This window comes from Gadus morhua, chromosome 16 (assembly GCF_902167405.1).
Source record: "Gadus morhua chromosome 16, gadMor3.0, whole genome shotgun sequence".
NCBI classification, from domain to species: Eukaryota; Metazoa; Chordata; class Actinopteri; order Gadiformes; family Gadidae; genus Gadus; species Gadus morhua.
In genome coordinates this window covers 3,244,308-3,271,636 of record NC_044063.1, presented here as the reverse complement: position 1 = coordinate 3,271,636, position 27,329 = coordinate 3,244,308, and the positions used below count along the sequence as shown (strand labels likewise).

Here is a 27,329-nt window from a genome sequence, read left to right as displayed (position 1 = left end):
AGCAACGATTTTCTAATCCAGATTGTATTTGAAAAATAAGCAGGGCTATTGTAAAATGTGAAAACAAGAGGAATACTAAACTGGGAGCCATGGCAAGTTCCATGTCAATAAATCAAATATTAGAAAAAAGGTATTCCGTTGCCTATTTGGTATCTTTACAATTCTAAAGTCCAGAACATTTTAGGAAAATAACGAATAGTGAAATAATATATACGGTATATATTATATTGAGTTTCAAAAGTCATTATGAGCTGAGTGAGTCAGCCCAAACCAGGAAATAACCAAAATGGTTGGTCTACAAAACACTGCCAAAGCTGCCATGCACACAGAGTATTCGGCTTATGAATCCCCCCATCTTCACAGTCAGAGTGTGTTCTTACCATCAAGGCACAGAGAGTGTGGGAAATGGATAAACTTGAGCACAGATGAATCCTTGTTGACCACATCCACATCATAAACCGATCCAGCAGGTCTCCAGGAGTCTTGGAGGAACTCAGAGAATTGGAACCAGGACAGGACCGAGTAGCGGACCAGAGCCTGCTCCGACACTTCAAACACCAGACCTGTAGCCGAACACTCATAGGTCCCCTTGCCTTCCAGCTGTACCCTAACACACACACACGCGAACACGCACGCGCACGTGAACACACGCACACGCACGCACACACACACACATTACAACAGAATCTGTTTGTGGTTGGGACCATGTTATTCTGATAACCCCATGGGACTGGTGTCAGGACTGAATGTCACCCACTCGAAGTTCCACTTAGAAATCTTTGTTGGTGTAACCGTCACATATTCAGGACTCTGTAAAAAGCAGAACCAAACAACAATAAAGAGCAATACTGAATTTATGGAATGTACATTTAATGCAAAGGTATATATTTTGTTGAAATTCACCTGCTGAGCTGCTTTACATTTTTCACAATGTGACTTGAAGTGCACCTCCTCTGTCAGGATGAATAATTATTGTCAGCAACAAAACCGACAGCATGTCCAGTGTAAGAGTAATGTGGACAATAAGCCCTCCAATAACAGTTGGCCTCATGATAGACTGGCAGGCAGCATTCCTGGTTCAGTGAACCTGGATATATTTTTTAACAACCACTGAAATACATCACCTCGTCATTGAGACTCAAAGCTCAATGGAAGAGTGACACTGCTTACCTTCATCCTCTTTATCATCCTCATCAATCTCAGTACTTTTTACCTCTGGAAAAAGACAAAATAAGAAGGGAGGGTGAGAGGGTGGTATGGAGAAGCCTGGAGGTATGTAGCGTGAGAGAAGAACCAGAAGAACCAAGACTCTTACCAGAATCAGAACCGTCCTCTTCATACCTGTTCATCAAAGACATGCTTGCTATGTCTTCGGTGAGACTCGTCCCTGTGAAAGGGGGATCAATCAAACTCTGAAATGTCTGTAAGCACCTCCTCAACCAATCACAGGGAGTTTAGTTGAAAGTTCAATCCATGGCTTATTTCCATATATATACATACCTATATGACACCTTTCCACTTTTGATAGTAAATCTGCAACAACAAGAAATTTTGCAGTTAGCAGTGATTGTTTTAATTAATAGTTTCACTGTTTTTTACCAAGCAGTGATGGTGATTGGTTTTGTATTAATTATTGGCCTAGAGAAGTAATTTGAGACCCTCCAAAGCTCGAGACTGCAATGGCACCAGTGTGCAGTTAGTATTGTGCAAGCAAACCATTCATTACAGCGATGTCAGCTTCAACTCTGTAGCTGTGGCAGCGCACCTATGACACAAAACACACCTTTTTACATTACGTTACATTTATTTTGCCGGCGCATTTGACCAAAGCGACCAACAGTAATTGTTGTCAACCAAGAAGATACAATGAGAGTAAATACAATTAATACAATAAGCAAACTGCTTCAAGTGCTCCATTATTGAAGCAAGAGATAGAGTTTAATTTATATTTATATATATATATAGGCCTATATATATCGGGGCTGTCAAGAAAATGCGGTAACGCATGCGACTTAAAGCATTTCCTCTGTTTTTTCACAAAGGTCTTGAGGCTTGACCTGGGTGCCCGTCAGATCTGCCAGCTTCGAGTGTCGGGTGTATGATATCTGCCGTTTCTCTAGTGTGGGGAAATGGCCGACCGGTTAGAAGTGATTGGCTATATCGTGGTGGGCTGTGTCATTGCCGCTCGGCTTCCCACGTGAGAATGATTGCGTGCTGGGGAGCCAAACCTGGGAGTCCAGTGGGAGGCCAAAGGGGTCCCAACTACGCCTCATTGGGGACGGGTGTTGACTTAAAAGACGTAAAATTAAGTGTTTTTGATTACATAATGCCTCATTTTTGCGCCGTTGCATTTTATAACTTATGAACATGTTACGTATTTTAAGAACACAAGCTGTATTTCCCTCACTTAACCAAACATATAAGCCGTAAATACTACACATAGCCACAAGGGAAGCAGGACATTACTGAAGGCTGCAAAAGATACTTTAGCCACAGAAGGCAGCACCACAGACCAGGCGAGGAAAGCCGAGGATTACGTCACACCGGTTCCTCACAATTCTTCCGGTCCTCGCTGCTGAGTCCATAAGAGCCTCCAGATCGTGGAGGCGGGCTAGAACTCTCTCGGCAGCGATTAGACATAGATGGGTTTATGTTTTTGATCAGCTAGGAGAATACTCGCACGTGCTTAGAATACATCTTCAATCTCTCTTTACTTCAGAGTATCAGTTTACCATACCAAAAATACTTTATACAAATAAAGTCTCTTTAAAGCTATTCATTTGGATTCGATCCCTTTCCTTGAAGAACTCTGCAAACATAAGAACATAAGTTATAAACAACTAAACATCTAGATGTTCAGTGTGTCTGTTTCCCGATAGTGAATATGCATGCGTTCTAGTCTGCTAGGCTACTGCATCCAAATACTGGAAAATAGAAAATAGACATTCACGCCTTTAGTAATCTAATATGCAACGCAGATTAAATCCGATTTAATCTGAATATTATCCGATATAAATGTCATCAATATAGTGCTCATGTATTATAAAATATAGATAGAGATTACATATTTCTTGTCTCATCACATGCTATAAAAGCAGAATATTGTTATGGTTCTTGCAATTGCTATTGAACTAACATATTCAGTCCAATGGCAAAAGCTTCCTCCAGAATGAGCAACCACCAAGTCTTCAAAGTAAGACGCCGTAATATTGTTTGAGTCCTCATATAATGGTTTAATCTGTGTTTCCTTCAAAGGAGGTTACTAGCGGATGGATTGTGGATTTTATGTTCAAGTATTTGGATGACGCCTAGTGGATAAACTCGATCTAAAACTATTTACGTCCAAACAAGCGGCGACTATAAATCCCGTGGCCGTGTGCGGACCGCCTGTGTATTTCACTAACAGCGCACCGCGGCGATGTAGCGCCCGCTACGGAGGGTGACGGGCGGAATGTGTCTCTGCTTCTCTGCTCGATGAATGAGAGAAGGATGGCTGTTCCATCCAGTCCTGCCTGAAGTCTGCTACTACCACCTGATCTCTGGAAGGTAGTAAAGTCTATGTGCTAAACACTGCATGAGCTTGGTGTCTGGCTGGGCCACTTGTCCAAGTAGCACAGCGTAGTGAGCTAGATTGCTATTGACTTATCATAGCAACACATTAGGCCTCTACGGTATTTTCGTGAGTTTCCCTGAAGTTAGGGGGTAAGGCCATATGAAGCCATCAATATGGGACCAACGCAACGGACCATTAGTGTACATTAAACTCTGAATATCTCTGCGTTTGAACATTGTTGGATACATTTTGGATTATGAAAGAACACAACTCAACAGAATATATTAGGTATATTTAATGCGTAAATGTTACATATAAGGCCTTGATATATGAGGAATTGTATTAAAGACGTGCTTATGTTTCCTTTTGTTGGATTACATCAGAGACAGGAGGGTTTTTAGTTGAACAGCCAGTTAAGACTGCTTCATTGTGCTGCTTTGACATCAGTCTTCTCAGCTTCTGTATTATAATATGAAATTATGTACCCTTTGTTTCTTTTGTCCTCTAGAACCACACACACACACACACACACACACACACACACACACACACACACACACACACACACACACACACACACACACACACACACACACACACACAATGACAATTTACTGCCAAGAACTATGTCTGACCAAGTGTTCGCCAGTCTTGGTCATTTTAAAGCTATAGAAATGGAATGTATGGACTCCGGAAAATGTTGAAAAAGTACAAACGTGAGTCAGGCAAATTATTTATGTTGTAAACAAGCCATACGTTTAGAATTGATAACCCAGAATCAGAACAGATATTCCAGAAAGCCATACACCTTTGGCCTTGTTTATTAAAATCAAGTATGCATTGATTAAATTAGTAATATTACAAAGACTCCCACTAAATAAAGCCATATACACTACGGAACCACATCTAAACTACCCCCCGCCCCACCCCTGTGTGTGGGTGAAGTACGTTACCCGTCAACAACCGACGAGTCTCGACCGGTAGGTCCAGATCTTCCAGACCTCTCAGCAGGTCCTGTGCTGTGGTCTTTCCTTTTGGTTTTCGGCATTTCCGCCGCTGCAACATCTTGTGTTTCCGCATTCTCAGCGGGTCCTGTGCTCTGGCCTTTCCTGGTCTTCGGTCCTTCCACAGCCGCAACATGTTCCGTCTCTGCATGAACTCTTTATTTTCTTTCTTGATCTCGTCCAGATCTTCGTTCTTCAGCCCCAGGTGGATGGCCGCCTGCTCCCACTCCTGTCCCAGAGTTTTTGCAACATCCTGGAGCTGCTCATCAGACAGATCCGGCCCTGGGGAGCTGGCTTCATAGTCTCTGGCTGGAAAAAGACAACGACAATCCACACACAGGCAGGTCAAGTTCCACCTATTCGAGATGATGTACAAGTCAACCAAAATTTAGATATTACCTCTTTAGAAATGGGTGGGAGGGGTTAAGGTGAGGCTACAAACCTAATTATCTTTATTTAAGTAGAAATTAAACTTGAAATCATTTGAACTTAAAGAACATCAACCAGACTATGTTCAGTCCACGCCAGCTCCACTAATACATCATGAATCAAATCTCCTTAAGACTGGTGCAGAGGTTTGAGTGACAGGTCTGATGGCCCTCCCTCGCCCCTAATTACTATTGGACAGATGCCCATCCCCCACCCCTAATATTAACTCTATTGGGTAGAATCGAAAAGTCAACTCAACCTCACGTCTATTGGTATTGATTGATTTTTGTAAAAAATAATTATAGTTATATTCAAAACCAGCCCAAATTGTATGTACCCGCTCAATCTGGCAACACTGACCGTAGAGGAAACGATTAAACAACAGCCTCGGGTTTAGAAGAAGCCAATTTAAATGTACAGCGGGGGATGGTGAAGTTTAAAAAAGTTCCCGTAATATCTTATGATGCCACTCATTTAGAGAATGTATGAGACTAGCAACATCAGCTTTATGCTGTAATGTTTCTAAAAAACATATTAAATAAGAATGGAACAACTAGTTGGCTGTGTCGCCTATTAACACGTTAAGGTCCCATGGCATGAAAATCTCACTTTATGAGGTTTTCTAACATTAATATGAGTTCCCCTAGCCAGCCGATCGCCCCCAGTGGCTAAAACTTGCTATAGGTGTAAAACAAGCACTAGGTGTCCTGCTCGCCTTTGAAAAAATGGAACCTCAGGCGTGCTGATTTGGAATGTGGTCCCATATGTTGTCATAAGGGAACAAGCTCCTCCCCTTTCTCTGCCTTGTCCGCCCAGAGAATTTGGCCCGCCAATAAGACAATGAGCTACGACCGTGCGAGCGCCACATGGTGTGTGTGTGATTACACACAGTGTAACGCAAGTGTTTGCTGTTGGTATTATGGCGCATAACACATTGGTTCTTTGACGTCTCTTGTGTTTCCACAACGAGACTGTAGTTTGGGTTACCTCAGCCATGGTTGAGAAGGAATTGGGGGAAAGGAACTTTGGCTTTGACTCCCTGAAGTACATGAACTGCGACAGGCAGCAGGAAGTGTGAGGTTCAGTCTACTTCAGATTGATGTGAAAGTGGAACCCGATGCAGTCGTTTGTTATTCATAATATCGTCTGGAGGCGCACACAGCTTCTGATACTATGTATTATATGATATAGATATCTATGTATTATATGATATTATTTAGATATAGAGCTCCAGGACTGTAACGCAAGTGTTGTACACTTCCTAGTTATTTGGATAACCGTTCTGCTGTTGATGTAATGGCGCATAACACGTCGGACTCTCGTCTCTGGTATTTCCACAACGAGACTCGTAGTGGGGGTTATCTCAGCCATAGTTGAGAAGGAATTGGGGGAAAGGGACTTTGGCTTTGACTCCCTGAAGTACATGAACCATGACATGGAGGAGAAAGGGATTGTTGCACGCGAATGTCTTCCGCTTGAGCCCCGTTTCCCGCTGCCAAGGGACCACCGCCTCGGCGCTGCAGGAGGCGCGGTGCCTAAGCGATTACCGCTGCCGAGGCGGTCCGCGGTCCCTCGGCAGCGAGGCTCTGGCGGGAGACAACTGCTGGCAACAATCCCTTTCTCCTCAATGTCGTGGTTCAGTGTACTTCAATATCGTCTGGAGGCTAACAAAGCTTTTGGCCTTGATAATATATATTATATGATATAGATATCTATGTATAATATGATATTATTTAGATATAGTGCTCCAGGACTCCCGTGTGTTCTAGAATATTTACAGAACACGGCTAAAGGCTGTGTGCGCCTCGCCATTGCGATACTTCCACTGTAAACAGAGCGCATAGTACCGTGGCTGCAAGCTGCTCAGGGCCACACCCCCACCCTCCTCCTTGATCCTCCTCTCTCCTCATTTGCATTAAAGCTACAGACACCGAAACGGCGCATTTGGGGAAAGCTCAATGTGCGACTGGCTCGTAGTGGCTGTAATTCTGCACCACGGCTGAATTTCGGGAACGTCTTCAAACACTGTGTTTGGGGACCACTAATATCTATATTAAACCATTCACAAAGTCGCATGCCATGGGACTTTTAAACCACCAAAATGAGAGGTTTGATGTGTGATTATCTACCCGACATTAACTTGTCTAATCTAAATCGAAATATCACGCGTTAATATTACGACCAAACACGAGTTTGGTCGTGTTAAAGAAACATGTCTAAGTTTATTTGCTTTAATGGTCGATGCCGACGTCGTAACGACGCGGACTGGTCGTTCAAGTGTTTGTTGTGGACCCTGAAGATATCAGGAATCTACAGAACACAAGTGGATCTGGGGTCTAATTTATAACCGTTGCGTACGCAAAAAACGGGGCTGAAAGTGGCGTACGTGACTTTCCACGCCAAGGTTGTGATCTATAAAACACTAACTTGACGGGAGAATGTGCGCAGCCCTAAGCAAACTCTGACCCATGCGTACGCATGGTTTGGAGGAAAAGGAGAATTGGCGACACAGACGGTGTGGTGGTGAACTGAAGTTAGACTGAAGAAATGTAGAGTGAGAAGAACGATTATGTTTTATCATCGCCCTTCATAAGTTTAATTTCAACCCGTATCATGCGTTAAATCTATGTAATCAGAATAATTTAAGTCAACTGCGTTATTTCTCAGTTATAACTCCAGAAATATCTCCTTTGAATCGAAATCAAAATTCAAAATCAAAATTCTCTATATTTAATCCTGTCACTCCATACTGTCCACTGACGGCACAACTGCATGGAATAAAGCATCTGTCCAACATGTGTCAATAACATAATATTTTTTATGTGACACTGTAAACACATAATCAAATGTCAATTAAATCCCAAGTGTGGAAAACCAGGACACATACTCCTCATCACAATCGTTATATTATTGTCCGTTCCTCTTGATGCTTTTCATGACAAATCAGGCATTAAAAAGGTTATGTTCAAGAACATTTTACGTGGGTGATTACAAACTGATTATCCAAGGTGTTCTCGGTCAGTCTTATTACCGTAACACTATAAATACAGCGGTGAGACCCGTGCGTAATGCTGCAACATGGCACTGCTGGCGGACCATGCAAATGGCAGGATTCGGAGCTTTATGTCAGACCACTTCTTTTTTAATCCTGGGACTGTGCGCTCCGTGCCACTGACAGAGTTCTGTGCTGCAGCATCATGTTGACACTCACTCTGCTTTTTATTGTTAGTGATCCCAATCCCGTGACCGCCGAACAAAACTACCTTTCGGGCCTCCATCTCACCCACAAGTGTCTCCAATTCAACCTCCGTGAAAATTCGCTTTTTTGCTTTTCTCAGTCCTTCTGCCATTCTTTCCGACAAGGCATAATGCTTGCATCTGAGTCTGTTTTATATGCAGATCGCATTCATGAGGTCGTTTGCATTGACCATTTATGGTTAAAAAGGGGCGTATACAAGGCGGAAGATGATTCAGCTGCGCACACTTGTAGGCACTCTGTGATTTATAAAGCAAAGATTGCTTAGAGGTTTGCGTAAGCAGGGTTTTATAAGTCTGATTATTTTTTGGCGCACAAAAAAACTTGGCTTTTGGGCGTGCGTACACTTTTAGTAACGATCCCACGCACAGTTTTATAAATGAGACCCCTGGACTTTACACAGTTTGTAATTTTGCATTACAATAGCATAGTAGGCTATAACCCGACCAATTTACTCTACAAAAAAACTCTGACACTGATCATTCTCCATTATTATGAAACCAATGTGCATATAATATCATAGTCTACAGTAGCGTAATAGGGTGCACCAAAATGTTACAAAGTCCCAAGATAGTTTTATGACAAACACGGCTTCCCTGCCATAGTTCTGGGTCGGCGTGGGCTACGGGACTTTGTTGAGATGCATTATAACCCAATTTGAATCTGCTTTGTTTTGACCTCACCAACTTCCTTTATCTTGCGTTGTTTTTCATTGGTTAGAAATATTCTCTTTCATGACGTGTTTCATGCATGCAGACCTATAGGTTCTATCTACCCCACCTAATTGTTGTCACACTGTAGCCACCCAAATAAGCCTCTCCAGATAAAACTATACCGCAGTTATGGATCGAATTTCATTCCTGGTAAATATTTTAGCGTAGCAGTATAAAATAACACTATTTCGTATCGTAGGCCCATTACTTTTGTCCAAAGGTAAAACATTGTAAAGGTAGTTCTACCAGAAACAGGCTTCCTACTGATAGTTTTATTAATAAAGCCAACACAAGCAGCAACATGTTAATATGAACAACAACGCGTTAAGTGTTATGCAATCTGAAAAGTCCCAAAACAGAGTTGACATAGTTAATTCATGCGATGAGGTGAGGGGATGAACGTAGAATACAGGAGTGAAGTCACATCAGAAGTCTACAGAACACAAGGACAGTGATTCTGAACTGAGTGTATATTTAGTAATTTTCCATTTCAATGCTACAGTATAGACCAACCACTTTAGAAGGCCCAAAAACTTTGGCGACAGTTATCATTCGCATTACTTCGAAAACTTTGAAAAAAGGTAGTTTTATGACAATCATGGCTTACCTGCCATAGCTGTGGGTCCACGTAGCCTTCATGTATGCACACCTGATGCCGACCAACAGGTTTATATTAATATTGTGGACACACAATGTAGCCTAACCCACTCAGCCTCTCCGCCTACCTGGCAGTTATGAATCTCATTTCAACACTGATTAAGATGTTGACAACAGGCAGTGGCGATTTCAGACAATTTTTTGGGCTGCTCAATCACACCTACATTTTATATCAAATATAATCATATTATAGCCTACAATATTTTCCACTATAATTAGGAGTGAGTAGGAGGCGAATTGTTGAAACGTTGGATGGAAGTTGCATGGACTTGCATGGCATTTTTCAAGTCTCAACACAGACTCTAAGCGGGGTTTGAACTGGATTACTGCCACTCCTGAAAAAGTAATGGCTTATTTATTGCTCTAATGCCATACAGGCCATACTTTTTCAGCAAATCTGACTCACGCATTATTTTTGATTTAGCAGCCACAGAACTGGTTTTTAGTCGGAGATCGGCTTTGGATATGCCAGTCTAAATTAATATCCCCGAACGACAATAATTAATGGTTGGATCTCAGGAGATGATAGGATAAAGAAGCCTGTAACTGTCTCAGAGACAGTCTGGACATTACAGAGATTATAAATATGTATTAAAAGTATTTGTTTAATTCATGATTTTATTATTTGTTGAATTCATGGATTTATTCTTTGGTTAAAAAGGATTTAAGTTGTACTGTTAAAAAGAGATATTGTGTCATTGCTACTACTTCCCCTTTTTGTATTAAAGGCCCACTATGCAACTTTTTTAGCCAAAATTACATTAAGTATGCAGGTTGAGAGTTATGCTGATGGTTCTGCATCCATTTCTGGGTCGATTGGTGGGTGTGTCATTTACCCATGTCGCCTCTCCAGTGAAAAAGCGCATATGCAACTTGCTCTGTTCGGACCGACACAATCCGGATGTGACGCAACGGAAGTATCCTCGAAAATGTAGTCAGATTGTAGTTTCGAAAATGCTTTACGGCACAGACACACACCCAACATGGCACCGGCTAGATATAAACAGCCAGTTGCGAGGCAATTGTTGCATTCATCATGGATCAATCGACTAATGGTACGGCCACACCAACCGCGTTACTCGCGTTGGATAACGCTAACGCGCCTAACCTGACGCTTGATCATTGTGTGTCACAAAAATGGTTCAACACGCCCAACGCGCATGTGGCTGCGCTAGAGTCCGAGGTAGGAAACCCAAACGCCGCCGTGTTTGGGTGCATGATAGAGTTTAGATCGGGTTAGATTAAATAATCTCGGATATAAATAACGATCTCATCTCATCGTCATCTGTTTATCCGGGGTCGGGTCGCGGGGGGAGCAGCTCAAGCAGGGGGCTCCAGACTTCCCTTTCCCGGGCCACATTGACCAGCTCTGACGGGGGGATCCCGAGGCATTCCTAGGCCAGTGTTGAGATATAATCTATCCACCTAGTCCAGGGTCTTCCCCGAGGTCTCCACCTAGTCCAGGGTCTTCCCCGAGGTCTCCTCCCCACTGGACGTGCCTGAAACACCTCCCAATGGAGGAAGAGTGAACGCTCCGTTCACTTGCATGGACAGAGTCTCGTAACAACGGTGCGGTAAAGCGAACGCAATACCGCCCCCGCTGCTCCGATTCTCCGGCCAATCACACGCTCCATAGTACCCTCACTCGCGAACAAGACCCCGAGGTACTTGAACTCCTTCACTTGGGCTAAAGACTCATAAATAACGATAATCGGGTTAAATAACTTCACATGGTGTGTCTGGTGTGTTTCCAGCATTCGTAGTGTTGATCAGCAGAGAAATAGTCCGCCAAGACGTTGAGGTTGCTTATCAACCAGAGACGCTGTCCATGCAAGTGAACGGAGCGTTCACTCTTCGTCATAACTATCGAACCAAACATCCTTCACATTTACCGAGCGAACATTATGAAAGTAAAATGCACATTTCTCGCTAAAAATGTTTCCATAAACGCATTTAATGGCGTAACTATGTTACTATTTCCACCCAGAATAAAGAAAGATGTCGGCCGTATCCTTCTGTGCAAGGGTCACTACTCTCTGTCAGTGACGTCGGGTCAAGCTCCACGCTGATTGGCTATCGTCGCTAAGCGTCACGCGTTGAAAGTTCTGAACTCCGGGCGTTGGTGCTTTACGGCACAGACCCCGAAACACGGAACCGGCTCGATATAAACACAAACAACTAAGGGATTGTTATATTCATCATAGATCAGCCGACTAAAAAGAGACAGAGAAACCCAATGTCGGAGGAACAGAAGAAGAGAAAAGGGAGACTGACCGACAGAGAGGCCAGACACGAGTAAACTTGGGCAAGCTTTTCAGGAATAGCGTGAACTGAAAGAAAAAGAAGACTGCAAATCAGACGCCGACTCGGCCGTGTTGCTTTTGAAATTGAAAGTACCCTTGGGTGAACTTTGTCTTCGTGGTATTCTTGATGTTGATAGTCTCTGTACAAATGTGTTTGCTCAACCATTTTGTTGTGAGCCCTGTAAAAATTGTTTTCTCGACCGTTTTGTTGTGAGCCCTGTATGTTTCTAGCTTGCTTGGTTGCAACCATATAAACACCTTTGTTTCCATGGGTGTTTTGCTGTTCGTCCGTCTCGTCCCCCAGATACAGACTGAATCCCCGAATCCAGGTTCTTGTTTATTTAGATTATTATGTTGGCCAAACCTCTTACACTGATTGTTCTGTTCAACCTAAGATATAACAATTATAATCTAGGATATAAATTCTCCCCGTCAACTATAAAAAAGGATGGATTTATGTTTATTGCAATACAAATACACCATTTTAAAAATGTATAACCTTGCCTACACTTTATGAACATCTACTTCGGACATGGCTCCACGCATTCGCCGGCTTCTTTGAAAACAAATGCACATGGCTCGCGTAGAAGTGCATGGGGAAGGGTCGTCAACGAGTTGTTACGACAGTGTTGTGAAATATCTACTACGAAGCTGTAGGGGGCGCTGTGTAGAGAAATGTGCGTGCCAAAATCAAGAAAACAGCCAAGGAATGCCCGAGGTTGCATAGTGGGCCTTTAAGAGTTTGTTTAAATATGGGGTCCTATCCCAGGGAATTATGGGAAAAGCGCCATCAGAGATATAAAACCAGTCACAGACTCATGGGTTTTCAGAAGAAGATGGACTCTGGTGGATTTAATGATTAGTTTCCGTGACCCAGTTCGCGTGATTCAGTTCGCCACGAGGAGTCGTTCGCGAATCGTTCGTTCGTTCATTCATTCAGTCGAGTTTCCGGTATCACTAACTCCACTGAGTCTGACTGACTCAGCTGAGAACCGTGCAATGGGGTCCATTCCATGATGCGATTTACCGCTACCGGAAATCAGGCTGAACGAACATACGATTCGTGAACGACTCCTCCCAGTTCAGTCGAGTTTCCGGTGAATCGATTCACCGGAAACTCGACTGAACGTGGAGGAGTCGTTCGCGATTCAGCCTAGTTTCCGGTAACGGTGAATCGCATCATGGAATGCACGCCATTGCACAGTTCTCAGCCGAGTCAGTCAGACTCAGTGGAGTTAGTGCTACCGGAAACTCGTTCGTTCGTTCAGTCGAGTTTCCGGTGAATCGAATGGTGAACGAGACGACCGAACGAGAGGGACGACCCGGTTCGGTTCGTTCGTCCTAAAGACTCGTTCATTCGAACCGGTTCGCGAACGAACGAGCCAACACTAGTCACCACACCCGCACTTGGAACTCGGCACAGAGATGGCGATCTCTCTGCTCCACTTAACCACTATTTTTCAAGGCGAGGATAAAAGCACAGAAAGAGGTGAAAACCACTATAAGTCGGGGCATGTGGAGAGTTTTAGTTATGTGCCATCTCTATGTGCCATCTCTGTGCCGAGTTCCAAGTGCGGGTCTGGGGACGTATATCATATGCGTCGAGAGCAGCGAAGAGCTGTGGTTCACAAAGCGGCCTCACATAACACCTAAAATTATCAAACTTCTTCACGAAAATGTTTCATTTTCTTTGCATGAAAAATTATCATTTAAATCCACAAACAACATATTATGTGTAATCCAGGGCATATAAAGATTGGGACCAGAAGATAATTACTTCCTCTCCATTGAAACCATTTCATAATTCTGTATAAATGGTATAATTGGTATTGAATAATAAAACAAACCATGTGGCCTTTATCATAGCTACACGTATGACAAAAAAACGCATGAAAATCAGTGGTATTCAGTGAGGTATGATTAATTAAATGCGCTGACAGTTCATTGCTCCAGCCAAACGGATTACACTGAGTGGAGTGGATGACCACTCCAAGAGGGCGGCCCCGAGTCTCCTCAGTGCCAGTAGGCGGTAGCATTCGATGCTCGGTCTATCATATAAGATGTCTATGGTTTACTGTGGCGGTAGTACGCATCGGAAACGTTTTCCGTACTACACAATGCGTACTGAGCATTCGGACGCGCTATATTTGTGGCGTACTACAAAATGCATACTATATAGCAGTCAAGTATGAGTATTCGGATTCAGCCTATAGACATCTTATAACATAGACGCAGCATTGGCTGCTGGGACGCGAGAAATACTGCCGCCATCTTGGAGTGGTCAACCGGGAGCAGCAACAGGTGGCGTCTACAGCAGAAACAGAATGCCGGGCTGTTGTTCAGCGTATTCCTGCTCAAATCGCCGGACCATCCACAATAGGTAACATAAATAATATGTCCATGGGCTTGATTGACAGTAGCGTCGTCTTGTTTGCCTTCGTAATTTCCCTATGGTCTCCGCGGTAAACGTCACAACGCTTTGAACTGTGGACAATTCCCTTAGGTGAAGTCTGCACTGATATGGACAACGGATTCCAAAATGGCGCCCATTTATTCCTATGTAAACCATGAATATGGACTCACAGAAAGGGCTCGGTAAGTGTGGACTCAAACCCTCACGCCCTTTGAATTTTGACATTGGGACACTTTTGCGAGAACACGCAGCAAAGTCTGTGAGTCCGGACATTGGGATAGGGCATATAGGTCACAGCTTACAAGTAAAGGTCCTTTTACATTGAGCGCAATTTTATACCCATGTCAATCTAATAATTACTAATCTGAACGGGACTAATAGCTTTACTTGAGTTATTACTGACTAGTTTTAATTTATATTGAATATGTTGGACAATGAAGCAAGAAGGCAGCCTTTCCCACAAACCACTTTTATTTTTCCCCAAACAGACGTCTGAACCTTCCTGGCTCGGGCTCAGAAAGTTAACATAATATATATATAAAAACAATGAACTGACACAATCGTAGTGGATTGTTAAAAATAATCATTATCTTGCTTTGGCACTATGTCAACACAAATGTTCAGAAAAAAGTTGTTTCAGTGATCACAACCACCTCTATACCTGTCTATAGGAGGTACCTGAGGGGAACAGCTTAGTACTAGCAGAGGAAGGAGGATCTATTCTAAACATGATATCAATAATTACTTTACAAGGTCAAGACTTTGGAAAAAGACTGCAGACTGAAAACTCATCTCTCGTTTCTGTAATATAGCAATTAAAGAAGCTCCCTTATTGAACGCATTTCATGTACTTGCATGATTCCTGCTTTTTGGGTTTCATCTTCCATTGTGGAATGCAATTACTGTAAGTTGCTTTGCACTTAAGTGTCAGCTAAATAGATGTAATGTAAAAGTACAGAATTTAATTAATCGGTCTATATTTTGAATTTCTGTGGAAGTGGCCGATAACACTAACCTGACTCTCGCCCGATGAATTCTTTCCACCTAGCTCCACTCATCCATGTATGATCAATCCATTGGAGAGGTGTTTTAGAAGGATGGGCCATAACAAAAATCCTTGATTGGATAAACCACTTGTCCGCCGTCTTTATTGACGTGCTACTTCAACCATTCACATCGAAACCAACCCGTGACGCTGATGAGAGCGTTCTCTGATGTTCTTTTAACGAAAGAATATTCGCTAGATTGAACAACACGGATGAAATAGCATCATCAATGTTGACGCTTGCCTCCTCGATGCGAGCCGCCATTGTTGTCTGAATCAAAACAGTCCCTTGTCCGCTACGTCACATATATACAAATCCCGCCCGACAGTCCTGATTGGCTCGACCATTAAATCTGGTCCCCAAATCTGGGAGCGATCCCAGATGGATGAGTGGTGCTAGTTGGAACGAAATTCCTCTGTGGTCGCGAGTCAGGTTACATTAACACACCACAGGGTCGCAACTGATGCCAACACTTCAAAAATGCCTTGGCAGAGTATGTGCATCTTGACCACTGGTGGAGCAAAGCTGCATGACCAATTGTGCCATTTAGACAGTTTATACGGTAAAGATGGACTCGACAAGAGCTTACACTTTTGAATAGTCTTTCTGTCGTCATCATCTGGCCGTATCCCAACGACCAGGATGCATTCACAGACAGCTTCACTGTTTCAGGTAATTCTGCATATATCTTCACTGTTTTCTTTGGACGGAGCCATCTAGTTCACTATGGCACTTCATCAATTCTGAGGAAGCAAACAGACAGGTCCTTAGTGCACATACAAAAACCAAGTTCAACTCAATTGCAACTGCGCCCACATTACATTACTACCACAAATAATATTGAATGGAAACTAATGGATCCTGTAAAAGAGGGGAGCTGCTCAAATGGGCTGGACGTTCACTGTGTGTGGGTGAAGTACGTTACCTGTCAATAACTGATGAGTCTCGACCGGTAGGTGCTTCAGGTCAGTCAGACAATTCAGCAGGTCCTGTGCTGTTGCCTTTCCTGGTGGTCTTCGGCCCTTCCACCGCACCAACATCATCAGCTTCTGCATGGCCACAGGTCTATGTTCTGCCTTGATGTCATCCAAATCTTTGGTCGTTAGCTCCAGGTGGATGGCAGCCGGCTCCCACTCCTGTCCCAGCGTATCGGCCACATTCATGAGCTCCTTGTCAGTCAGAGTCTGCCCTGTGGAGTGGGTTTCAGTGATGCTGTCTGAAAAAAAGACAAAGACAATCCACATACAGGCAGATCAAGACATCTCAAAAGAGAAAACACTCACGAAACATACTTCTTAATCATTTGTCCTGAGACCAATCATCTGATTCAAAAGATGACACCCGCTCACCTGACACATCTACCGTGCAAGGTTTCTTATGGGCCACTTCTTCAGATTTACTTCCATTTCTTTTCCGGCCTCCATTTCCTGAAGATGTACATTACATAAATTGTCAATTTATTTATGCGTAAATTCTGCCCTGTTCCCTTTCAAGGAAATGCTCTGAGACCCTGTGATACCAACTAGCTGTCTTTTCCAGTGACCATCATTGTCCTCTCAGTGGCCAGCAGGGAAAGGCTGGTTAAACGGCCTTGGCCCATTGTGTTACGGGTGTAGGACTTGAGCCACTTTAAACAGGAGAAGCTCCTTTCTACACCTGCAGATGTAGCTCCTATTGTTGCCACTAATGAGAACATTTTGTAAAGCTGAGGCATTGCACTGTCCAACTCCATTGTTAAGGGTTGCAGATAAGGACCCAGGTGAAGACCAGATGCAATTGGCAAAAATATTTATTCATTTTCTAAAGTCAAAACTGTAACGCACAAAAGATCCAGGCAAAGTTCCAACATGGAATGAAAAATCCAAAAACAGAAAATCACAAGGCAGAGAATTCAATTGGTAGAGCAGAAACAGGCAGAGCAAAAACAGGCAGATTATCTCACCAAACTCTGGTGCAATCTGAAAGCCTAACTGGACCAAGCCAAGTCCGTGGGAGGGACATAATCGAAGCAAAAATCTGTCAACGCACTAAAAAAAGTTGTTCTATGCAGCCCCATTGAAGTCGGTGGACACTGACTTTCAACAAGCAAATGCAGTGTGACGCTATGGGAATTTATGAGAAGGAAATCTAGTCAGTCGACCTGCGATAAGCAGCTGATTCTGAACAAACTCGTCTTTGAGATGGACGTTTTCTAACGCATTTTTAGTCAATGAAATGTTAACACAACAGTATATAGTTGACCATTTAATTTTTTAAGTTTTAGGGGAGGCCAAGGTTCCCTTGTAGTCTTAGAGAAATTGCCACTGGTTTACGGGGTTAGGGTGAGTCTACAAACCTGTAACAAGCCTATGAAAGGTATCCGGTTAGATCAGCATTTTTAGAAGAAAATATGTAATATGTTCTCCAAGGAACACAGCACAACCCTTACCTTTGTTTTGTTTCCTTTGCTTTACCAACGTCTGGTCGTCTACATGTCCTAGGATATGTAAAAGGATTGTCAGTCCATCTTACGATGTCAGCCATAAACCTACCCAGTGTAAAGTTTTATTCCACACAAATGTAATCCCGAGTGGACGATAATGAATCAGTGGATCCCAGTGGACTAAAGGACAAAAAAGCTCCCCTCTTGTCAAAACAAAGCTGGTACTGACTGTTTCTTTAAAAAGTACATTCATGGTAACAACTCACCCACACCAGCAGGAGAAGAGATAAGACCCAGGGTGGAGCATAAGTCATTGTACTTCTTCTTCATACTAGCAATCATTATCCGACTTGCTTTCTCCCCTTTACCGATCACCATATCGATCAGACACCGTGCTCGGTCCTTTCTGCTCCTCTCGTTCTCCATGACAGAGACTTTGTCCTCAGTACTGAACACTTTCTGCTCCAAAAGGTCATCCAGGAGACCTCTGATAACTGAGATTTTAACTGTCTTCACAAATTCACAACGGACCATTCGAAGCTCCACTGGAAAATAAATCAAAAGGCAAAAAACATGACGGCATGGAAACACGATAGTTGAGGCAGGGTGTTCAACACATTGTTCAGAATTTTGGACCACAGAATTCAGGAGACATTGATTAATCTCTTCTTGACATCTGTATATTTTAAACCATTTGTCGTACCACCTTGTCCCCCACAACATATCTCATCAATAAGATGTTTGTTTGCTTGACTTAGTTTGATCAAAATGTATAACATTAAGTTCACTTTTCCATAAGAATAAGCAGTTCCTCGTTATATAGTTAGTCAAGTGAGATGCGGTTGGCGAGGTGTTCTGTCTTGGGCCAGCTCGGTCAACCGTTGTCCGTTGTCTGTGCTCTTAATGAAGCCTATATCAACAATGTTTGGAGGCCTACTAATTGGCCCAATGTTTTAAGTACAGGTAGGTAGGTGTGTACTGCTATGCATTAATATTTATATTTATCTGTTCCTTAGACCATACAGCAAAGGTTCTTAATATTATAGTCATACATCAACTGTAGTAGGCCGGGCTAGGGGCGAGCCTACAAACCTGTTACAAGCCTATGAAAAGGTTTGTAACAGGTTTGTTACAAACCTGTTACAAACCGACCATGAATCGACCATTTCTTCTAAAATGGTCGATTCAGCATTTTAGAAGAAATGATGTAATATTTTCTCAAAGGAGCCAAGGAACACAGCAAAACCCTTACCTCTTTTTGGTTTCCTTGGCTTTGCCACCGTCTTCTCGGATATATTTCCTACGATATGAAAAAGGATCGTCAGTCAGTCTTACAATGTCAACCATAAACCTTCCAAGCAGTGGCGGTGGGTCAATAGAGGGCGCAAGGGCACCGCCCCTCCGTGAAATATCCACTTGAATATTTCTGCCAAGTATGAATCAACATTATACAGTATAAACAGTATAAATCCCCAAAAATGCATGGTGTTTATCCTCGTTTAATTGTGTGATATACCATACTCGCACTGCCAGCAACCATTTAAATGCGTCTGAACTTCAATGATTTGGGCTAGGCTAGTTATTGGTCATTTGAAATAAAGCCCTCCTCCATGTCTGGGGCGGCGGCCACGTTGATGTCAATGTAAGCTCGCAAACTTTTTGCTGCCTTATCAAGCAGACACAACATTCAAAGAAAATTCGCCCTCGGGTCGAACCAGTGTGCGACCCAGCCCAATGGTATTGCTTTTCTTTTTTGTTATCACCACATGATTGGACAATTCAGCGAATCCATCAAATAGGCTACCTCCCTCAGGAGTATTCGCGCAACACAACTACATGTAGAGAAGAGATAGATCGCTAACTAGCATAGAGTTGTAAGAACTTTCCACCCTTTTCAGTGGACGAATTGGACTCCCCAAGCAATGTTATACTTAAAAAACCTTCGGCCTGTAGCATGTAAACAAAATGAAGCAACTGTCCCATATTTCTAACAGCATTTGAATTAGACATTGAGACTCACAAAAAATGGATGCTATAGGACAGTGATCATGATTTGTCTCAATATGAGAATAGGCATTTTTATTTACTCTGGAGTAGGCCTGGAATTTCGTGATTTTAGGGGCAAGGCCACTTGGCCTGCAGCGGGGCAATTCTTTTGGGGCACAAAGGCCACATGCCAGGGCATCAAGACCTTAAGTTAAAAAACATGATTTAGATTTAACTTAAATAGACAAATACATTTCTAAAAGCATTAACACCTTTTTACTAAACAGCGTAACACTTCTAGAGAAATTGTTCATTGTTTTGCAGTTTTTTTTATCTGCATCTTGAAGATTCCTTTTGCATAATTCTCCACATCTTTTTCAAAAAGAAAATAAGTTGAGTGAATTTGTTGAATTTTGTTAAACGTTAAAACTTTATTATTGTCTATAAGATTAGTATTTGCCATAAATAATATATGTATTTTTAATTACACATTATAATAACGATTGCTAAAAAATGACAATAACCCTCCCTCTGGGCATACGATTTTCAGAAGGGCATCACGGCCAGATAGCGGGGCGACGACGGCCATGGCAGTCGTGGCCGCCGGGGAAATTCCTGCTCAGCACAAATACTCACTATTTCACGCTCTGGAAGTTATTCTACAAAGTCCTGCAATTTCTCAGATTAATACTATAAACTGCTTTTGAGTTGGCAATCCTTGATAAACGTTTGAATCACTGTATGACAACTAGAAAAAGTCCTGTGTATGATGTATGTTTGAAACAAGCCAGTGGTTTACAATTTATATCCCAGAATCCCAAAAGGATGTTTCCAGAAAGCCACACACCTTTGACCTTGGTAAAAAAAGTATGTATGGTCTTATTATGTTATTATATGAGATACTTTTGAAGTAGTGTGTGTGAAATGTATTTTTTCAGGGAAGAACTATGATATACGTTCTCCCCACTGTTTTGGCCTGCACTATATTTTAAGGGCATCCATGTGATCAACTCCTTATTTTACAATCAGTGGGGAGAACGTTCTTGCTAGTTGTACTTGGAAGAATGAACTTGAAGGTCACGAGCACACAGGACGCTTTTGACAGTTTGAGACGGTGTGTTCTTGATGGTATTGTGCACAGCACAGAGGACGCCTGTAGTCCTCCAAAATAGGAACCAGGCTTTATCACCTAAAACAATTGAAGGTCAACCCACTCAAACATACACAAAAAATATATAATGGCTACTTAAAACAAAAATAACCCTTTCATACTGCTTCTGTAGTTTATTTGATAAAATAAATGTTATACAGTTGTTGGCCGACTTTCCTTCAACCATTGTAGTCCGCCGTCTGCCCTATTAGCTGCAGTGGTCCGTGGGGCGAGAGGGTCTCAGAGAGCTGCTGGCCGGCCGGCTAGCTAGTTTGCCCCAAAATTCAAAACCTGCACAGTAGATTCCTCGCCCAAATCTTTATCAGAGGTGAATTAAGTGATGAAATAGCATACAAATAATATATATTGCGTTCTTGGTCTGCTCTGTTGTTTACCGCTCCTCGCTGGAATGCCAAAATGAATTCTGGGGTACCTGTGCTGCCAAGTTCCTTCTAAATACCAACTGGTGCATCCTGGGTAAAATGGGCGTGTCGAGAACACTTTTAAACTAGTTTGCTATTGACGTATCATATCAATACAAATGGCCTCTTCTGTGCCCTGTACTACGAACCTCGCTGAACATACCCAGGCTTTCTTGGGAAAGCCTGGATCGACAGAGACGCAACTCGAGATCAGAGTTAAATGGTACTACGAAGCTCACTTAGGATTCAATTAGTCGAACCAGGTTTTTTCCTCTTTAGGTTCAATGCGCGTTCACGTGAAAGGGGCGTGTATCGCGTCATTTGACTCACCTTTACAAACTGGATGGATCAGGCAGTCTAGATAAATGTGTACAAGTGAAAAGATGCTGCATATATTCTATACAATAACTATGCCAAATGCAGAATAGTTCGCCATTAATCCCAATAGAGTGATGATATCAAAATGCAAAGGCATTTTGAAAACCTGCCTTATTATATATACCCAACCTGCCTTATTCTATAATTTAGGGAACTCACTTTAAATACCCCCTATGTAAGAAATATATCACATCTGTTTTCAACCGCAGAGAGTTAGCGCCGCGGCAGTGGCGTAGTGGATTAGTATAAGACCCGAAGGCCAGCGACCGGGGTTCAAATCCGACGTGCTACCTCCACTCTGTCTCTCTCACCGAGCCCCATACGTTTCCTGTCCCCCCCTGCCCGCTTCCCTTTTGTTCTGATTCTCTTGGGAAGAGGTGTATGCATTTATTTCCCCCCATTTTGTGGTTTTGTAGTTTACCATTCTTTACATTAATTATTTTGACTATACATTGTCATGTAAATATCAATGCATAGATTGCAGTGTTTTGGTGAACTTTATATTTTATTCCGATATGCTAGCATGCACCACCTGACCTTCGGGTAATCATGCTAGTACCCCTTCCCCTCTGTGTGCTTTGTATAGGAGTTGGAGGATTGTTTAAGGGCACTTTCTGAAAGGAAGCTGTTTTATATTTATCTTCAGCGGCAAACAATAAATGGACGTCGGATTTCCCGAGTCCGGACTGAGATCCTGGGTCACGTCTTGACTTAAGAAAAATACACAAAGCAGATTCAGCCGGTCACATGCATAAGGATGATCAAATGGAAAACCTGCTCCCGACCAGGTTTGGTTGAGAGCATGAGTCACCATGGTGATACAGCGACGCTAAAAGAGATCGACTTTCGTGTCCCAGCTAACCCAGGCTTTGAGCGCAACATACCTCGCTAACCCACTAATCGAGGTTCGTAGTACAGGCCACTGGATTACTGTTCTCCTGTTTCCCTGAAGTTAGGGGGTAAGGCCATACGACACCATCGACATGTAACGGACCATCACTGTAAGTAAACTATGGAGTTCTATGACCGGGCTATGGATGCAAACACATCCATTAGGAACAATCTCTGACCAAGTGTTTCCAGTTTTGGTCATTTGAGAAGCTAGAGAAATGGATTGTGTGGCCTATGTTGGGTTCTATGAAATGTCAGTCATGTGAATCATTTGTACGAAACAAGCCATAGGTTTGGAATTGATGTTCCAGACTCCAGAAAGCAACACACCGTTGAACTTGTTTAAAAAGTATGTATTTATAAAATTATTTCTTATTATGTTATATTATATGATTGATGTATAATGTATTATGATGATGATTATTTATCAACTCATCCAGGATCCCCTCACTAGCAGGCATTGTGAGGGGCAGAGACGAGGAACGCTCACCAGGAAGGCTCCCCTGTCCCTTACTGCATGACGGCTTCTTCTTAACAGGTTTAGATAGATTCTTTACAAGTCCTGAAAGACAAATCAAGAGAAATTACAGATGGATTTTCTTTTTTCGTTTTCAACTCAAGGACAATAATGAATGGGCTTGTTTGGGCGACTACAGACTACTGAAATATTATTCAAATACAATTATTCAAAATAATACCTGGAACAAGAATAGGCTGTAAAATGCTGGGGGAAACCCTGATGGCTACTTGTCCTGCCTTTTCATCTCAGGCTTTGAGGGCCCTCCACCCATTGGGTCCCTTGGTAACCCCCCCCGCCCACTATGACGCCCCTGTGTGTGGATGGACTACTGTACCTTTCAATAACTGTTGAGTCTCGACCGGTAGGTCCTCCAGGCCCTTCATACCTCTCAGCGGGTCCTTTGCTTTGGCCTTTCCTGGTGAGCGATTGCAGCTTTTCCTTTTGGTTTTTTCACCTGCTTTGAGTTGGAAATCACTTTTGTAACACTGTATGACAACTCAGCACGACGTATGGTAAAACTGACGTAACATAAACCGTATATTATACAGATTAAATAGATTTAACATAGACCATTTAAAAATAAAAAACGACCTGCCTATGCAAAGTCTTTGTGTCAAAAACTGCATTAGCTTGGTGTCTGGCCTGAGCCACTTGTCAAAGTAGCACAGCGTAGTAAACTAGATTGCTATTGACGTATAATATCAATAAATTAGGCCTCAACTGGATTACTGGATTGCTGTTTTTGTGTGTTTCCTTGAAGTTAGGGGGTAAAGGCAGTATGACGCCATCAACATGTGACCGACGGCAACGGACCGTTACTGTAAAGTAAACTATGGATTCCTCTAGGTTTGAACATTGTTGGGAACATTTTGGATTTTGCAAACACACAACTCAACAGAAATATAACATAGTATATTTAATAGGTAAATGTTACATATTTGGCCTTTAATATCTGAGGTATTCTATTATAGACTTGTTTAACACCTGGAACAAGAATCGGCTGTAAAATGCTGAGGGAAACCCTGATGGCTACTTGTCTTGCCTTTTCATCTCAGGCTTTGAGGGCCCTCCCACCATTGGGTCCCTTGGTAACCAGTCCTGCCCCCCCCCCCCACTATGACGCCCCTGTGTGTGGATGGACTACTGTACCTTTCAATAACTGATGAGTCTCGACCGGTAGGTCCTCAAGGCCCTTCATACCTCTCAGCGGGTCCTTTGCTTTGGCCTTTCCTGGTGAGCGATTGCAGCTTTTCCCTTCGGTTTTTACGCCTGCTTTGAGTTGGAAATCCTTGATCAACTCACTTTTGTAACACTGCATGACAACTCAGCACGACGTATGGTTAAACTGAGATAACATAAACCGTATATTATACCGATTGAACAGATTTAACATAGACTGTTCTTCTGAATATTAGTGTTAAGGGCATATAATGCTTACTATCATACGTTAGTTACCATGTCTGTGTGGACACATTTGTATGCAGTCACATGTAAATACAAAAAAACCAATGTTCCTATTGACTTGTGATGGTGTAGCCATGCATGTTGTTTTATTATTAATATGTCAATTCGTTTTTTAATGAAAATACTTTGTATAGATGAATTATCCCCAAACTTGTCATCGTAACACCAACTGATGTGTATGAAAAACACTTTTCTTATCTATTGTTACTATTATATTGTTTAAAATGTACGCATATATTAAAAAATATATAGCGTATAAAAAGTGGCTGGTAAAAAAGATGAGTGGCTGGTAGATTTTTAAATCTACCTGCCACAGTGGCTGGTGGGCAAAAAAGTTAATTTCCATCTCTGGTGTGTGTGTGTGTGTGTGTGTGTGTGTGTGTGTGTGTGTGTGTGTGTGTGTGTGTGTGTGTGTGTGTGTGTGTGTGTGTGTGTGTGTGTGTGTTATTCACTAGCCTGGTAATGTGTATAGGCCTACGTACGGTAGGAATATTCATACTGGTTTAAATAATAAATGTTATAGTATTTCCGTGATTGAAACAAATAAAAGCCTGGGCTATTGAAGTTTTACAGTAGGCCTACCACTGTCATGCACCTACCCGATGTCAAGTGGACCGGGTTGACTTCACTGCGGGTCTCTCTTCTTATATCAATCTTGCCAAATATATTTTATTACTGTCCTCCGCAACACTCTCTGATCTCACTAAAAGGCTAGCAGCACGAAATCAAGGGATAATTTGAATAGAAAAAAAAATATTTTAATCGCTTGACAGCACTAATTATAATATGATATTGTGTACCCTGTGTTTCTTTTGTCATCAAACAACACGCACACGCACACACACAGACCATACTGTCAAGAAGCTATAGAAATGGGTCGTGTGGACTCTGGTGGGTTCCATAAAATGTCGACCGTCACAAGATTTTCATAATCTAAAATATATGCCAGTCATACGAATGATTTATGTTTGAAAACAATCCATAGGTTTAGGATTTATATCCCAGAATCCCCAACAGATATTCCAAAGAACACACACCTTTGACCTTGTTAAAAAAATCATGTATTTATAACTCATAGGGCCCTATCTTGCATCCGGCGCAAGTGACTTCGTCACTGGCGCATGTGTCGTTGCTAGTTTACAACTGGCGCAGAGCGTTCTTTTCCCACCACCGCCACTCGCCGGTAAATTAGGGATTGATCATGCGCCCCAAGGGGCGGTTCGGCGGAAGGAGGAGGCGTGTTCTGGCGCAAACGGTATTTTGCCGTTTCTGAATACCATTGCGCTACTGACCAGGAAATACCTGGTTTAAAGTCAGTGGCGCGTTGTTCAGATGCTATTTTAAGGGCGCATGCGATGCATACGGATTGCTTGTGCACCTCGCGCATACACTTTGCTTCTCCCATCTACCTAGCCGCACATTCTTGGTAAATTATTTGGGAAAGAACAGCTGATGCAGCGGTAATAAGTTGTACTTTTAAATCAATGCATCTGCAAACACCGTACAGCAAACACATATTTTCTTGACAGAGACATGGTGTAGGCCTACGTGCCCTTAACTTTTAGGATTGATGAGTATTTGATCGTGAAAACATTGTTTTACCGCGAGTGAGTGTTAAAAAGAATGAATGAATGCGGGCGCGGGTGTGTGCTCTGTTTAAACACACGCAAACTAAACACGTAACGCACAATCAATGGCAATGTCTATTACCGCGGGGACACATGCATATTAGGATAGCATACAATACTGATAAGAAACAATGTTTATAATGTATTGCGTATATCATTAAATAGAACCACAGTTACCGCATATCATATGTTATATCATATACGTTTTCTTTGCCGAAATTTATTTGAGGACTCAGTATTTCTGAAGTTGTGGAAGAAAACCCCTTATTCCATGTGTGAATTAGGCCATATTATTTGGCAGTAAACTGAGCCATTTGCAGTTTGAAATTCATGTGCATCCGTCTCATCGGAGACTGCAGACTCGCTGTCAAAATATCAACTCGTCCGATTCAAATGCGCTCATGGCTCTTAAAGGGGATGGGAGCTCGCACTCTCATTTGTTTGTTGGACGTTACGCCCAAACCACACCTACGGGTAACTACGCTGCTTCAGACCAACCCTTTTGACACTTGCGCCGCGACGCTAGTTTCATTTATCCGCCTGTAAAATAGCGATAGCGCCGTAGAACCGCCCACAAAGCTACTTGCGCTTTGCGCTTCCCACTTGCGTTTCAGACCGTTAAAATAGGGCCCATAGTATGTATTAGGTCTCAATATGTTATTATATGATCTTTTATTTATCTGGTGTGTGTGAAATGTATTTTGACAGGGTAAAACTATGATACAGAGTTATGTTACCCATTACTCTTAAAAGTAGGAGACTTTTAAGGTATTTTGGGGAGGGATATAGACGGGAACGTCGGACCAGGGTGGCCTTTCTGTCCGCTATATTTCTCAACATCACCTAAACTTCTGTGTGTTCTACTTGATTCATAGCCTACAATAAGTACACAATTTTTGCCACGGAATATGAGTGTCATTAACTTGCATTGGAGCAAAATCTGTGGCCATATCACAGGAATTGGTGTGTTTCCGTGAGGATTCCACGGATTTTGAGTTAAGCGTCCGTGGTAATTTCACGGATTTCTGTGAGACCAGGTTGACTACAGGATTATGCAGGTTGACTCACAAAAACTAGGAGACTTCAACTCACCC

The 27,329-nt window shown here is 42.5% G+C and overlaps 2 protein-coding genes across 3 annotated transcripts in view; both read right to left on the bottom strand.

Annotated features, from left to right (window-relative positions):
- The window catches only part of LOC115560657 (uncharacterized), a 360,390-nt gene that overhangs the window by 5,811 nt on the left and 327,250 nt on the right, over nt 1–27,329 (bottom strand). For both annotated transcript variants that reach the window (XM_030380073.1, XM_030380071.1), the window contains one exon: nt 381–607. In XM_030380073.1, the coding sequence (XP_030235933.1) occupies nt 381–607 (227 nt within the window). The remainder of the gene's footprint in view (nt 1–380; nt 608–27,329) is intronic.
- Nucleotides 14,779–27,329, bottom strand: part of LOC115560655 (uncharacterized) — a 553,265-nt gene continuing 540,714 nt past the window's right edge. The window contains exons 27-28 of the mRNA XM_030380069.1: nt 16,300–16,590; nt 14,779–16,117 (exon numbers count right to left, since the gene is read on the bottom strand). Of these exons, the coding sequence (XP_030235929.1) occupies nt 16,065–16,117; nt 16,300–16,590 (344 nt within the window). The 3' untranslated portion in view covers nt 14,779–16,064. The remainder of the gene's footprint in view (nt 16,118–16,299; nt 16,591–27,329) is intronic.